Source organism: Rhipicephalus microplus, chromosome 6, assembly GCF_043290135.1.
Source record: "Rhipicephalus microplus isolate Deutch F79 chromosome 6, USDA_Rmic, whole genome shotgun sequence".
Classification (NCBI taxonomy): domain Eukaryota; kingdom Metazoa; phylum Arthropoda; class Arachnida; order Ixodida; family Ixodidae; genus Rhipicephalus; species Rhipicephalus microplus.
Genome location: NC_134705.1, coordinates 32,090,715 through 32,107,265, shown reverse-complemented (window position 1 = coordinate 32,107,265; position 16,551 = coordinate 32,090,715). Strand labels below are relative to the sequence as shown.

The following is a 16,551-nucleotide window of genomic DNA, read 5'->3' as shown; positions in this document are numbered from 1 at the left end:
TTTATGTCCAATATCTCTTCATAGAAACTTTGGATGGCACTTCGTCTAAAGGCAAAGTGTCCGCTCTGTAACGTTGAATAGTTTCGCTGTACTCGCAGTACAACGGAGGCTTGTACAGCAAAAATGCTTTTGTTACTCACACTATTTCCATCGCTACTAGGTAATGCTTCCGACCAGGCATTAAAATCAGATGTGATTGAAAAGAGGGGATACTAAGCCTTCTGAAGTACGCAATTTTGTTTTTATTGTGAAGTGCAGCGAGCACAGTGCACCCGCAAGCATTGCGTAAAAGGCGGATGGGCTGCGACCAGAATGGGACCACCACCTTAATCTTTTCACTACTATCACCAGCATGATGATTTCCGCGCGCGTGAAATGCTAATTCGGCCCCACACACCGATCACAAATAAATCGGCCCCGCACACCGATCTTCTACGTCAAAGCACGACGAACCCTTCCCAGGACAATGCTTCCACCATACATAGACACTTGTTTCAGCACGAGCGACGAAAGGTCAGATTTCCTCCAAATCCCTGGACAACTAAGATGCACTGTGAGTTGAATAAGACATCAAGGGGGTATCGATGATTTAGATGCAGGAGTGAAGCCTGAGGGAATTTTCTCGTTGTACTGCACAATCATTTTAGCGAACAATGCTTTGCACCTCTTTGAAGGCAACAATGCAAGGTGATGACAGGGAGGACGTGCAAAGTGTCTGATGTGCGTTCTCAGGACTTCTACAGCAATGTGGGTTTGTATTGGGTAGTCACCAGCAATTCCAATTGTTGGCTCTGTTGACGTACATCTGGGCAGACCAAGGCACACTCTCAGTGCTTGGGCTTGAACTGCCTGTAGAACTTTAACATTGGTCTTGCGGGTATTGCTCAGCAAAGGCAAGCTATGTCTCAGGAAACCAAAATACAGTGCTCTCTAGAGTTCCATCGTTGCGTCTACTGACATCCCACACGTCTTTCCTGCCAGGAACTTCAACAATTAGGAAATAGCGGTCAGGTGCTTCTTCATATAGGCCACAAGTGGACTCCAACAGAGGTCCCTGTCAATAATGATGCCCAGAAACCGGTGGGTTCTGGCGTAAAAAATGGGTCGCCCGCTGGTTGAGATGGCATATGGGGTCATTGCTTTGCGAGTGAATGCCACCAGCGCGCATTTTTCTGGTGACATGCTCAGACCTTGTTTTAACAAGTAGTTGGTAATCATAGCTGTTGCTTTTTGAAGCCGGGAACGTATCTGAGGACGTGTGACGGCCGAAGTTCAGTCACAGATGTAGTCTGCATATATTGAGATCTTAATAGCACGTGACAAGTATCCAGCAAGGCCAATTAGTCAAACATTGAATAACGTCCGGCTAAGAACTCTGCCTTGAGGAACACCCCTGGAAGTATAGCGTCGCGTAGTTGGGTCGTCTTCTGTTAACACAAAGAATGACCTTGCAGCCAGGTAACTCGAAATCCACCAAAACACTCGACCACCAAGGCCAACCGCCACAAAAGCACCCAAAATGGCTTCATGTAGTACATTATCACACGCGCCTGTAACATCCAGAAACAAAGTTGTAAATAGTGGCTTACGGGATCTTTCGTGCTGAACGTACCAAACTAGATCAACAACATTGTCAATGAAAGAGTGGTCTCGTCGAAAACCAGCCATGAAATTCAGATAAATTTTGTAGTATTCAAGATACCACTCAAGGTGGCATAGTATCATCATTTTCATTATTTTTCCTACACAGCTGGTCAGTGCTATTAGGTGGTATGAGGGGAGTTCGAGTGGGGATTTGCCCTGCTTCAAGGTGGGTACCAATCAACTTAGATTCCAGTCGTCAGGAACATTGCCATCCTGCCACAAGATGTTGTAAAAGCTCAACAGTTCTCTCCTTGCACCTTCCCCAAGGTTGCACAAGGCTCGGTACGAAATACCATCTGAACCCGGAGAAGTTGAACGCCTGCAGAGAGCTAGCGCCATCTCGAGCTCCTCAACTGTAAAAGAGAGGTTCATGTGGTAGTCACGGTAACGGGGGACGCCACCTCTCACTGGAGAATCTGGACGAATGGCTTGGTTGGCGACCTGCGCGCAGAAATCTTCTGCGACATAGATGTCTTGCCGCCCTTGAAAGAGCGTGAGCGCTTTGAATGGAAAACGCTATTCCGTAGGGTGACGCAGACCTTGAACTGTTTTCCAAATGTGTGAGAGTGGCTTGCGAAGGCCTAGTTACTGGTAAAACGCTGTCCATTGTTCCGGCGCTAATCTATCCATGCGACGCTGAATCTTCTTTTGCATCCTCCTGGCTGCCCTAAGACTATGAATTAATTTTGTGCCCCGATACCGACGCTCCACCCGGCGTCGATGTGCTCGGAGTCCCTCCAAGTCTGTGCCAAAGTCGTTTCGTGCGGAAGATATTGTCACCGTGTGAGTGGTGTTTTGCATTGTGCTCTTAATTCTTTGCTTTAACCCATATTGTAGGCCATCGCTGCAAGCACCGTTCGTGACAGATTCGAAGTTGGTTCATTGAACTGCTCGAATGGTCGTCCGTGGACCACAACTAGACAAGTCTTTGATGTTAAGGTAGATTGGAATGTGATCACTTCCTCATGTCTCAACATCTGGAAACCACTTGACGTATCTCGCAAGAGAGTTGGCGACAAAAAGCAAGGCCAAGACAGCTGCCGTATGTTACCCATCGAAGAAAAGTGGGGCTACCGTCATTTAGGAGAGTAAGGCCATAGTTGTAGGTGCTGTTTGCTAACCTGCGTCTTCCTACATTTGTCCGCGTATGTCTCCATGCGTGGTGACGCGCATTGAAATCACGTATGATGACCAATGGTGCAGAAAACACTATCAAAACATCCTCTGATCTTCCGGAATCGAGATTATTCGAAGGTGATATATAAACGCCTATGAGAGTAAACATGAGTTTGTTCTTTTTCACTTGATGCAGACATACTTTTTCACAGTGATGACATACTTTTTCACAGTGATACTTTTTTAAAGTGCAGGCATACTTTTTCACAATGATGCAGACATACATAAAGCGTCTAAAGGGGACGTTCTTAGCACCCACCTATTCATTCGGGAACCTTGGCAGCCTCAGAAATGGGAGACTTCACAAAAGGATGCCTCGAAGGCTATTTGCTAGCGATTAGGAGTATTATACAGCCTCTGAGATCACTTCTGTGTGCGAGCTCGTCTCTGAGGCCACACTTTAACATTTCTTTTCAATATATCATTTGCAGTCATCGATTAGCTTCCTGTAAGCTGCACCGCCAGAGCGACAAGCACACGATGTGTGTCTATCAGCGCATTTTAAATAAAACATGAGAACCGTTGGAGGAGCAAAAACTTATATTTTCGAGGGATATTTTTGGTAGGCACATGCCTCCTTCGTTAATGTCTGATGAACGCGGGAACTAAGAGATGATTTCGTTGCACTGCAAGACGCAGACATGCATCTGTCATATCATAAGTGTAAATTACACAAAAATAAACACATAAGTAGCAATATAAGAAGACCTGCAAAACAGTAAAACTGCAATAAATGCACACAAATTCACATACAGTGCATTACGAAACACAGCGGTAGTTGTCACATCACTTGACTCCGGCAAGAACCGAACAAAAAAAAAGAAAAAAATGTTGGCTACGTTTTCTTTTCAGCATTCGCACAAATTTTTTCTTACGCGCTTAACATCGCTCTTTTGTGAAGAAAAGTCACAAGTGGTTGCCACAGCAAAAACAAAGCAATCTCCGGTGACATGCAAGCTGTTAAGGAGGCAGGCATGTATATTTAAAGATCACGACCTATATTTAGCTAACAATCGATTTCTAGACTCACGTTTTTTTCTATTATTGTGCTCATTAGAGCTTTAAGCAATTTGCGAATGCCAGAGATACTGATACTAAGCATAAGTGCACTTTTCACAAAGTCTCACTCATGCAGTGAATTCAAATATATGTACCGGCACAGAGAAACCTAACAACGTGAGTGGTGAGTCACTTTCTTGAGCCAACAAGCGATTACGGCTTCCTCGCAAACGTGCTGCGCACAAGTCCAAACAGTGGTTTTTTTCGCCTTATGCAATCCACAAAAATATTACGCGGAGTGAAGAGCACAGAATTCTCTCTGCAGCGAACCACACGATGCGGGAAATGTTACGTTAATTCCTAGCAAAAATGCCAATAGAGAAATCTAATGGTCCTGTAGAGAAATCTTATTCGACCTGTAAGAGCTGTATTGGGACTTTATAGCTCTTATTTGTATTGTATTGGCACAAATAAAAACCAATTGCCCGTATCTATTTGTCACCAATAAGGCCAATAAGGCATCTATAGTTTGTACCTATTAGTCACCTATAGAACCAATAGACACGTATTGGCACCAGCAGGGTTTAATAGGAGACATCCTGTTTGTTCGCTTATAGGACCAATATATATGTGTAAGTACTTATAGGTGACAGCTATTTGTGTGTATTGGTTCCAATAGTCTGTAATAGGTGAGATGTATTTGTCACTTATACAACTAATAAATAGCAGCTATTTGTTATTTATAAGACCAGCAGGTGTCAATTGCCACCAGAATGAAATCATTGTGGGGGTTACATTCACGGTATTGTATGGTATGATATGTATTTCACTTAGTAGCAAATCCAATTGAAAGGGAGTTTTTTATTTGCTCAATATGTGAGTGACAGCAGTATTTTCATATATAGGTGTTCCAAAGTATTGCACCCACATTTTTTTTTTTCATAAATGTCCCCAAAATGATTTCACACCTGTGAACATGAGTAATTTCATTCTGTACTCTACATTATGATCATTAAACTTGTAGGATAAGACCGCAAAAATTAATGTTCACAGAAACAGAAACTTATGATAAATGTTCAAAAAAGAGCGTCGCTGCAGCTAATGGGTTTCAGCAGGGAAACTCGATGTTAGTGTAAAGGCAGCAGCATACTGTTTATTTTCGAAGAGCATGCTAACGGGGGGACTGGAGGGAATAAGTTAACAATGAAACAAGCGAAGCCGACGTGTATGGTATAAATTGCCCCAGCCTGCTTGAATGTATTGCCTTTTTAGCCGGTGGGCGAATACAGTTCTCCAAAAATAAAAAAAAAACGCCAACAGTACACCTCCCCACTCCGCTGTTCGCATTACCTCTCAAGCATGTGTGGCCTTGGTGGTAATAAAAAGACGAGTCATTCATGATTCATAATGACCCGGCTTGCGCGACCAAGCTAAGAGCGCGCTGAGAGACAAATGCGAACAGCGTGGTTCGTGTTTCTTTCCTTCGCCCCTGTACGTAGTGACGAAGGCGAGCTTGCTCGAGCGCTTGAAAGCTGAACATCGATGTTTGCGTTCACTGCCGCAGCTTCGTGTGCCGCAGAAGTGCCTTATTGTGCACCGTTAGCACAAATTAACACTAGAAAACTTTTAACAATCAGAAGACGAAGCAGTACGATACAGACTTGAAAAACTAGGTCAAACACTAAAATGTCGCGTGGTGGCACTGTATGTCTTACATTTTATTTTTAGTTTTGCCGTTGACATTTCGGTTTGCTATGCTTTTTTTATCTTCTCATGTGTCTGCAGCTGAGAATATTTAAAAAAATAATGCTGTAAAATAGCAAAAATACAAAATCTTGTTTTTGTGGTCAATGCAGCATGGCCCCGGCAGGCCATGGTGTGAGTGCTCAAGCCAGCGAGCATGCATGCAGGCCGGCTACAGCCAGCCGCAGCCGCAGCTGGTGTTGGTCGAGGTCATGAGGTTGTGGGTTTGGCATAGTCGTGTTCGAGTGTTTAGAAGTTTAATTTGCGCAAAAACGTATGATGCAATCGCAACGACAATGATAGATCAGTCGTGAGCGTCAACGGATTTGTAGATTACAGTGCAAGAAGTGTCTCAGACTTCAAAAGCAAGTGGTAACGTGTGTGCTGACAGAATGACCACCAAGGTGTGTTTTTCCGGGCGTATACCCTGCCGCTGTTATGTAAGTGAACTGTTTTTGCTAGCCAGTAATAGTTACTACTACTACACGGGATTTTATGTGCCAAAACTACAATATAATTATAAGAAACGGCGTAGTAAAAGGCCTCAGTGTTCTTTAACGTGCTCTGATGAGAATTCTTGACCGCTTCATTTTTCGCAGTATTTTTCCCCATCCGTAGTACAACACTTTTGAACGGTGTGAGGGCTGTTCGCATGTACAGAGGTTGGTATGGATGCACTTTATCGACTTGAGCATTCGAAGACTAAAATCGTGTTCATTCAGTCATAATAATGCACTTCGGGGTGAGGCAAGAAGTTTACTGCAAACGAAGAATTCTGTGCTGCTGTCCAATCAGTAATACTTAACCCCATTCTATAGCATACATGGTTGCAGTAGAGAGGCTCTAGTTTAGTTTTTTTTTTTTTTGTGACTCCCGAAGCTGAGACCTTGGGAAAGGTTTCGTGCTAGTGCCGTTTCGCCTTTCCCACAAGTTGCCACACAAGTGACCGAGGTTTAGTTTCTGGGATACAAGCATAATTGAATCCGCTCCACAGATGTGACAAAATATCCGTTCTTGCCGTGTTAAAGCTGTTACTTACTGCCGCCCCACCGAAATTTTCCTTGCGCTTATTCTACAGTATGATGTATCTGCGCATTTTTTTTTATTCTATTGCTCCATTTTTCAGTACCACTTCTAAAAATTTTTCCTTCTACATCCTGGCATTTCATATTTGCTTTTCTTTTCGGGTACTACATGGAGAATTGCTTGCAGGTGCATACATTCGTCAAGGAAGAACAGCGCACTTGTAAAGCTTGTCGTGGGGAAGTTTGCCGATTTGATGAAGTTATCTCGTACTATTTATAAATATAATACATGCCTCACTTCAAATTGATTTTTTTTCTTTTTATAGGGGCGGCGCTATGTTTCAGTCCTCAAATGCCCATGATTTTATATTCAAAACTTCAAGTTAGTTCTCAGCTGAAAAATGTGCCAATAGAGCTCCAATGCACTAGTACAGTACTAATAGACAAGTAGACTGCCAATAGACATATACAGCAGACATATACACGACTAATATGCGAATAAACCAATACGCAATAGGGTTACAGATCACCAATAGACCAATACACTATTAGACCAATAGAGGTCCAATAGACCACAATGTCACCTATAGACCCATAAAATACCAATAGACCCACATGTTCAACAATCTGATAGGCTATTGCTTTTCTATAGGTAATTTTTGCTAGGGTAAGGCTTCAACGATGGATGCAATACGCACTTTAAAAAGTAATGATGGCGTTCATACCTAGCAGCAGCCAAGCTGAGAGCCAGACAAAACAAGCGAAAAACACGACGCAAGCCGGGCACGTTATCGCACATCGCGTCTCCCTGCTTCTGTTCGTACTTCTTCATCGCCCTAAATGCTCATGAACACGGAGCGTGACAACTTAGGCGTTGCGTCGACGGCAAGTGCGGTTCTCTCGCATCTGATACCGCTGTTAGATAGGAAGAAGACGCAGTGCCCGGAGGCACCTTGTCACAGAGTCTCACGTAACTCATCAACCCATCATCATCCGTGCGTCTGTCCCGGTACCACCATCCTACCAGGGTCTGGTGTGAGGAAAGATTCATGCCAGATCCTGCCCCACCATGTGCACGTGAGATGACAAAGACAGATAAGGAAGCCACGATCGCAGTCGCAAAGACACGTACAAAACTAATGCGCCAGAAAAGGTACTGTAGTAGACAACCAGTACGCACGTTTTCTTGAAATGATTGATACAGTGGATACCTGGGGCGATTTTAACGCCCCAGGTATCCACTGGCCTTCCCTTACGTGTGAAGGTCGCGAAAGTAATATTTGCAAGGAACTTATAGACTTTACAGTATCTTTCGGCTTAACTCAAATTGTTCATGGTGCCACCAGGTTGAATGCTGTTCTCGATCTCGTATTTTTAAGCTCCGACCTTTCGGATAAAGGCTTTGACTATGAAATAATTGATGGCCTGTGTGACCATCAGGCTGTTCTCGTTTCCCTCGCATGCGTAATCAATAAACCGCGATATGTTTTCACTTCGTTTCCTGACTTTGAACGTGCGGATGACCTGTCTGTTTTAGACGCTTTGGCGGATGCGTACGATGACTTTGTGCTACTCAGCGCTTCAGGAGACATTGATACACTAATTACCACTTTTGAAAATCTAGCAAAATCATGCATTTCAGAGTTTATCTCTACAAAGACTAAAAAGAAAAACACTGATGTTCCCTGGATGACCCGTGATCTTTTACACTTATCTCGTAAAGTCCGAAGACTTCGGCGCTGCAAATCATCGAGCAATCCAGAAAGCATTATCAGGTTTGCTGAGGCCAAGAGGGAACTTCGAGAGCAGCAAAATATAGCTAAAGATTTCTTTTTTTGTGTTCAACTTCAAAGTTTACTATCCGACAATCCCCGTAAGTTCTGGCGCTCGGTGCTGCCTCGCGATGCTTCTTGTAATTCTTTCAAAATAAACGATAGAATCATTGATGATCCGGCGGAAATTTCGAACAATTTTAACTCGTTCTTTCAGTCTGTCTTTACAGTCGACAATCTGATTGTTCCTTCTTTTTCCACCTTGAATCCAACGTCTCCAATCAGTGATGTAGTGATCACAGAAGAGGGCGTGTTAAATCTCGTACTTAATTTGGACACTAAAAAGTGTAATGGACCCGATGGTATCCCCAACATGTTTCTCGTTCGCTACTTCCTTTGGACCTCTCAATACCTTACAATAATTTTTAATAAATCCGTAAAATCTGGAACCGTTCCCAGATCTTGGAAAAATGGCAAAATAGTACCTTTACATAAATCTGGTGACAAGCAAGTTTTCAGCAATTACAGGCCCATCTCTCTTACCCCTCATTCCTGCAAGCTATTAGAGCATATTATATACAAACATATTATTGCATTTCTCGAATCTAACAATTTGTTGTCTAGCTTCCAACATGGATTCAGACGAAGTTATAGTACTGTTACGCAGCTAACCAAATTCTTGCACGACATTTCTAGTAATATGGACATTGGTAATCAGGTTGACGCACTATTCATCGACTTTTCGAAAGCGTTCGACACAGTACATCACTCTAAATTACTATGCAAATTAAATGCCATATTAAACAACCCGCAACTAGTTACCTGGATTTCTAATTTTCTTTCTGAGCGCTCGCAATACGTTTGTTATAACTCAACTGACTCCGACATTGTTAGTGTTAATTCAGGCGTTCCACAAGGTTCTGTACTTGGCCCGTTACTGTTTCTACTGTACATAAACGATTTGCCTAATAACGTCACCTGTAAAATTCGTCTGTACGCGGATGACTGTGTTTTGTATGAACCCATCGACTCTCTTGAAGCCCATTATCGTCTAAATGACTCATTTACTAAATTTTGTGAATGGTGTGCAACCTGGCAAATGAGTATAAATTTTAACAAATCTGTGCTTATGTCTTTCACGAATAGTAAGTCCCCTTCCTGCTTCACGTACTCGTTTAACGGATCAACCTTAAAAAAGTAACAGAATACAAATATCTTGGTGTTGTTCTTTCTAGCAATTTATCTTGGTCTCAGCATATTAACTCTATCTGCACAAAATCTTTAAAAAAGTTAGGTTATTTAAGACGAACACTGTCCCAATCCCCCAAAAGCACTAAATTACTAATTTATAAAACACTGATTCGTCCTATACTTGACTACGCATGCCCCGTATGGAATCCACACAAGCAAGGTGAAATCAATAGAATTGAGGCCATTCAAAAAAAAGCTATCAGATTTATTTGTAACCGCTATGATCGCTACTTTTCACCTTCCCTTGCCCTGTCTTCTCTTGAACTAACCACATTACGCATGCGCCGTCTAAAGGATTCTATGAAACTGCTTTACTGTTTTATCAACTCGGTCTATCGCATGTCCCACAATACCTACATCTCATTTGCCTCGCCGTCCACAACTAGAAGTAATCACCACCTTAAAATCAAGCCTTACCATTGTCGAACAAACACATTCAAATTTAGTTTTTTTCCTTTCACTGCCGAAATGTGGAATCAACAGTCCGGTGATATTCGCTCCCTTCCACTGGAAAATTTTTTACTTGCCCTTGCTGATTTGCGTTAAGTGTTCTTTTGTTTTATTGCTCTGTTGATCTGTTTGTTTGTTATTGTAAATGCTCACTCCTGCCATAGCCCCAAATTGGGGGCTGCAGTATGTATAAATAAATAAATAAATAAATAAATAAATAAATAAATAAATAAATAAATAAATAAATATGTGGGGTTTAACGACCCAAAACCACCATATGATTATGAGAGACGCCGTAGTGGAGGGCTCCGGAAATTTCGACCACTTGGGGTTCTTTAACATGCACCCAAATCTTAGAACACGGGCCTACAACATTTCCGCCTCGATCGGAAATGCAGCTGCCGCAGCCGGGATTCCATCCCGCGACCTGCGGGTCAGCCGCCGAGTACCTTAGCCACTATACCACCGCGGCAGGGCACGTTTTCTTGAAAGCGGTGAGTGATGTGTTGCCATGAAGCTGCGTAGTGCTGCCGCTTTTGGCCAGAGTGACCACTCTTATTTTTATGCTACTCTATGAAGGCCCTGCTACATTGTACTAGAAAGGGGCAGTGGAATGGATTAGGCGGCGGCGCTTCTACTACACTCTAGCCGCGCTGCATCTCGGCTAATTCTCCGGCGGGTGAGAGCAGCGGCGGTGCTGTAGTCACTTTTTACTCAATATGTCAAGAGCGTCTGCATTTGAAGCTCAGCGTGTAACGGCTTGTTTTTAGCGCATTTGTTACATGTCTGAGCCTTTATAGGTGTATGCACACCCGCTACGCGCCATGTTGCGCGAGTGATTCTGCAGGCGTGCCAAAGACCCGTCGAGACATTCCTTGTTTCAGGAGCCTGCCGACCAACAAAAAAAAAACACGGCGCACCATCTGAAGCTGCTCACTCAAGCTGCGCTCTGAGCCGTGCTACATTATAAGTCGCTCCTGGTGAACTACAAAAAGTACAGAAATATCAAAACTGCGATAAAAGCATACGCTCACTCTGCACTGTATAAAAGAGAACCCTCCTTCACGGAGAATGCTGAAGTTATAGCGGTGCCGAGCAATTCCGTGAGCAAAAATACAACATACTCCTTAAGACGTAGCTTCTTCACGGAAGTCATGCTTGAGCACAGTTACCACAGAACAACCCGCCACTATATCAGTCAACAGATCTTGCTAAAATACAACAATTGCCTTCAAACAAGGCATTCTTACATATACTATACGTTATTGCAACTAATACAAACATTTTTGTATTGTTCCACACACCAGTCTGCCGTATTGTTCTGCACAACTGTCTGCTGTATTGTCCCGCACAACAATATACCACACCACAGCTTTGCCGTGCATCCTGTTTGCAAATTATAGCAACGGAGGATTTTATTTATGTTCTGCGAGCCTGTTAATGCGAGTTATTTGTGTTATTTGGCGAAGAGTGTTGTTGGCTTGACACCCTGTTAATTTAGTTTCTGGGCACACGTTCATATGCAAGTGAACACAGGGTTCATATAATGATTACAACGTACTATATGTTTTGCACAGGTAGCATGATTTTGTGGAATGAAGGCAGTCGTTCATGACTAGCTCCCTAAAGTACCTGTTTGTTATGTACACAACAACAAATTGAACAGGAGTCCAGTTGAATAAACAAAGAACACAAGAATGGAGTGTGCAGCAAACACAGACACAAAGAGCACATGACATGTTTATAGAGCTAATCGCGGCACTGAAATTACGAAGATGCGACAGGCCGAACATAGACAAGCCTGTCCCATCTTCGTGATGCGAAGTGCTTCGCTAAACTTTATGAAAATGTTACATGAACAAGGCCAATAATTTACCTGTGCTAAGTTCACATGACATCATCCCATTCCCCTTTTTGCAGATATTTTGTTGAGCCAATCTGTACATGCAGAAGTTTGCCAAACTACGCCTGAATTATTGAGTGTAAAAAGTTATCTTGGACTTGCAATATATTAAGTTGCATAACAGTGTTCCCACCTATCCAGGTGGCAGTAGCAGCATATGTTGGCAACAAGTCAGTGAAGGTTGACCAGTCCTTTAGCAACATACATCCTTGTGAACATGTTCTTGGAAGTTAATGGTTGACAACAAATAAACCAATATTCCAAGGCTCCCCCCCGATCTGTGTCCAAGCCATTTTTCAGCACTGTTTATACAGAAGCTATGCCTTGTTGTCTAGCAGTTAAACTCAGTCTTGGAACAAGCTGCACTGGTGGCAATAGCAGCATTCCCCCATTGCAGTCTTTAAACCTCTGCACTTTTTTTGCCCATTTTGGTGATAGGAGTGGCATTGCAATACCCTATTGTACTTTGTAGGTGACCTTTCTCTGATCATACGCAAGTGTGCGGTCCATGAACGTATATCCCAAGGTATACCGAAAAGCACTCAAGATATGAGGGGGGTTATCAGTAAAGTATAGTGCAAAGATTGCGACGCAACTTCCATGGGCAAAACAAATGAAAAACGGTCACCGAAACTTGAAGAACGTAAAGAGGATGTTGCTTAAGTTTCCCGTGCAACATGTTCTGACACATAGCTTGTTGAACGCTGCTGAGTGACAAAACATAGCTGCTGCCTGAAGAATTTGACTATGCCACCTCGATGACAAAGGTAATAAAACTGGAAAACTTTTGAAGACGCGGTCCATTCGTTACCATGCATCAGCTTACAACAACCACAGCCTTCTATCTCTAAATGTTTACAAAAAAAATATGTGACGAGTGTACTGGTTGAACTTTGGACACTTGGGTCCAGCATATACGGAGAATACTACATGCATAGATGGCAAAGCTTTAACGTCATTTTGTAAATAATTGTTGTGCTAGGTCAGAGTAAACAATTTACAGTCAAGCCACAAATTCAGAGTGTATGTGGAGGTAGTTTGTGTATATGCCCGGTGCTGTGTTATCTTGCAGATGTGTGAGTCCTACCTGCTGCTGCATGCCAAATGAACAATGAAGTGCACTACTACATGCTTCTTTGGACACAACGTCGGCAGATGTATTGATAAACTTAATTGTCAAAAGTGCTGAAAGCCCGCTTATGAAACTGTGTACATGGCCCATGAAGAGCTCCACTTGGCTTCTTTCTGTATATACGTCTGAAAAGGTAGTAAAAAAAGAACTACTGTTGCAGCAGCAGTGTTTAGGTTTTAAACCACTGTGGTGTCCACTTTGTACATCACCTCTGTTCACATCACTATTTCATGAATTAAAAAAGCAGATGGTATTTCTGGATAAGAACTGATCACATGCAGAACAAACAGCAGGATTCTACGAAGACCAATCGCTATAGTAGACAAGAACTCATCGTTAAACACACTATATACTAACTGCAAAAGAATTTATAGACTAGCATAACAAATTTCGTTAAGTTAGTGCCATGGTGTCGCAGTTATATTTTCTGTAACTACTAAAACCACGGAGAGTTATGTGGGAAAGAATTTCGCAATTTAATATTAAACCTTACACAAGACAAAGCATATTGTAGACCACAACAAAGGCCTACGTGCGGCAGGAAACACATTGTAACGGCACCTTTGGAGCGAGAAACAGGAGCTGTGAGATAAGAGGATCAGAACTTCGTAGTCGTTTCCATAGTCGCAACCTATTCAGCACTCTGTCACTGCGCGTGACAGAGTGCTGGATGGGTAAACGCCGCCTTATTTATAACATCATGCTGGAGGTATTAGCCTGATGAAGACAACGAATAATGCATCAACACAAATGGTTAGCATTGAATTAGGTAGCAAGGCTTGCATCTGTAGTTTTTTAAAACCCAATAAACACTACATGACATTTGTACACCTTATTGCGGGATTAGCTAACTTGAAGATGTGGACTTGAATGAGCGTCATATCGCAAAATTAAGTGTGTTGTTCAAGCCACTGTTTGAAAAAGAAAATTTCTCGAAGTTGTGGCAGCAGCCTCGATGCGGTTTGCTGCTTCGGTAAGGAAAAGTTCTGTTGTCAAATAACAAGCTCTAACATTCGTTCAATGATTTTTTTCATCGGGTATACATCTCAACGCATTCATTACAAATCCTCAACTTTAACAAATGCTAATATTGTAATGATACCGGATGCAAAACTTAAGCTGCAGAGGACTAGGCATTTTTCAGGAATCTGGCTGCTCAACAGTCTTATAATACTATGTCCATGATGCTAAATATGAGTGATTCAATAGGGCGACATTCATTTACCATAGCAGCAAACCGTATCAAGGTTACTGCCACAAACTAGATAAACGATTTTTGTTCAAACATGCAAAACAACCTAATGTTAAAAATCTTGATTGGCTCCAACAGCAAGCTTTCCTCAATGATTTCCCCCTCATTCAGCCCCCCCCCGTATCATCATCATAACTTCTGCCATAACAGGACAACTGTCATGTAGTGTTTGATAGAATTTTAAGATATAGACAGTAAGCCTTTCTTCTCAATGTAATGCTCACCCTTTATGTTTATACTTTAATAACTCTCTTATCAGCCAAAGAATCCACTGAAAAAATTTTAAAGCTTCTTCAATTTTTAAAGTAAAAAGTATTTTACTCTTGGTAAATGCACCTAAAACAATATAATTTCATTCTACAAGCAAGAATCACTCTTGTAAAAATATACTAAAACACTGCCTTTTGCGATGCTTGATTTGATTGATATGTGAGGTTTAACGTCCCAAAACTACCATATTATTATCAGAGACGCCGTAGTAGAGAGCTCCGGAAATTTCGACCACCTGGTGTTTTTTTTAACGTGCACCCAAATCTGAGCACATGGGCCTACAACATTTCCACCTCCATCGAAAATACAGCCGCCACAGCCGGGACTCCATCCCGCGACCTGCGAGTCGACAGCGGAGTACCATTTTACCATGTTTCCTCGCGACCAAAATTAGCATATATCGAAAGAAAAATTATTTCGATACCATAGCCATCAAATTTTGCTGAAAAAGAAACAAAGACTGTGGTAAAAGCATGAAGCAACAATCATGTGTCAGCTATTTTTCACCGATAACTCAATTTCTGAGCACAAGGCTTGAAAGGCCTCTGCTGTATCAGAATTTTTTCCCCAAAATTAGTGCTGGAACAACTTCTTCCCACATTCAGGCATTAAAGCACCAGTTTTAGAAAATGTTGCAGATGGTCAAGAAACGACTTCACAGACTAACAAGACAAGAACATGAACTCGCAAATACTCACACGTTGATGCTCCGTCACAGTTTCCTAGGCAGCCTTATGGCTTCTGTGTGTCCATCTGTACAGCCTTCTGTCCACTTTTAGGCATATTTTTGTAATATGTCTGCTGAGAGAACAAAAACATTAAAAACAATTCACTTTTACTAGTATGCCTCATGTAACAGAACTCAACTTTTTCAGCCTCATGAGGTAGCAGTCTCGAAAGCATGCTAACACCTGCTGATTTATCAATGTATATCTCAGACGCCAATAGCAGGCTCCAAAATAATGCCCAGTCATTGTTAAGCAACAAGTTTAACAGAATAAAGCAGAAACAACATTTTACACTAGACATCAATTTAACTTTTTAATACTCACCCAATAACCTATTTCACTTACACATTATATTCTTACATGTTGAAAAAATTAAGCACGCAAACATGGCCGCAGGTGAGTCAGGACACTTCAAATGCCAACTAACAGTGAAAAGGCCAACTAACGGATCATATAAGACAGTTAACCTGATGCCTATCATTAAGCCTATCATTATATCACGGCGTAAATGCATGCCAAAATTCGAATCATGCAGTTTCGTACAAGCACAGAAATGAAGAAATGCATGTAATGGTGGAGGCTTGGCATAGCGACATGTGTTAGGGCATGTGTGATCCAATCATCGAATAACTCAACGAAGCAATCAGACTCTGAGCAGTTATCTCTCACATAGACCAACAGGCATGCCGTCTTCATCGATATATTCACTTGCCTTGTTTTGTTTCTAGCTTAATTTTACCTTTTTCAGTCGGTGTATGCGGTATCTTGACTACTCTCCTGAGCCCATGTTTGCATTCCCTGCCTTTTTAACATGAATACCAAGATAGTAAGCAGCTCACCTCTCGATCCTATTTGAAATATGTGTACAATTTATAATTGCCACTTTGTTGCCTTGTGTAACAATGATAAAGGGGTTCTGAATGTGAATGTCAATTCAAAAGCACTTAAGCCGCTAGCATTTTTGCCTCCTTCAAACGTGCAACTGCTGCCCTAATGAACATGTCCACTCATTGTGGTGGTTCTTCACATGGTAGCATAGCTGTAAGCAACGTAAGGTGAATTTTAGGACTATGAAAAGAGGTCTAAGTAAAATCAAGACACGCAACTAGCAAGGAGCCACATATTATCTGGCCTAGAATCTATTTCTATTAACCTAGAATGCTGTGGCGCAGGCCATGCACCACGGCAACTGTTCAGCTTTTGTGT

At 42.1% G+C, this 16,551-nt stretch overlaps 1 protein-coding gene across 3 annotated transcripts in view; it reads left to right on the top strand.

Moving 5' to 3' along the window:
• The first annotated feature begins 5,749 nt into the window (after positions 1-5,749).
• LOC119167687 (G patch domain-containing protein 2) overlaps positions 5,750-16,551 on the top strand; it is a 341,817-nt gene continuing 331,015 nt past the window's right edge. For all 3 annotated transcript variants that reach the window (XM_075865896.1, XM_075865895.1, XM_075865893.1), the window contains exon 1: positions 5,750-6,002. In XM_075865896.1, coding sequence (XP_075722011.1) covers positions 6,001-6,002 — 2 coding nt within the window. In that variant the 5' untranslated portion in view covers positions 5,750-6,000. The remainder of the gene's footprint in view (positions 6,003-16,551) is intronic.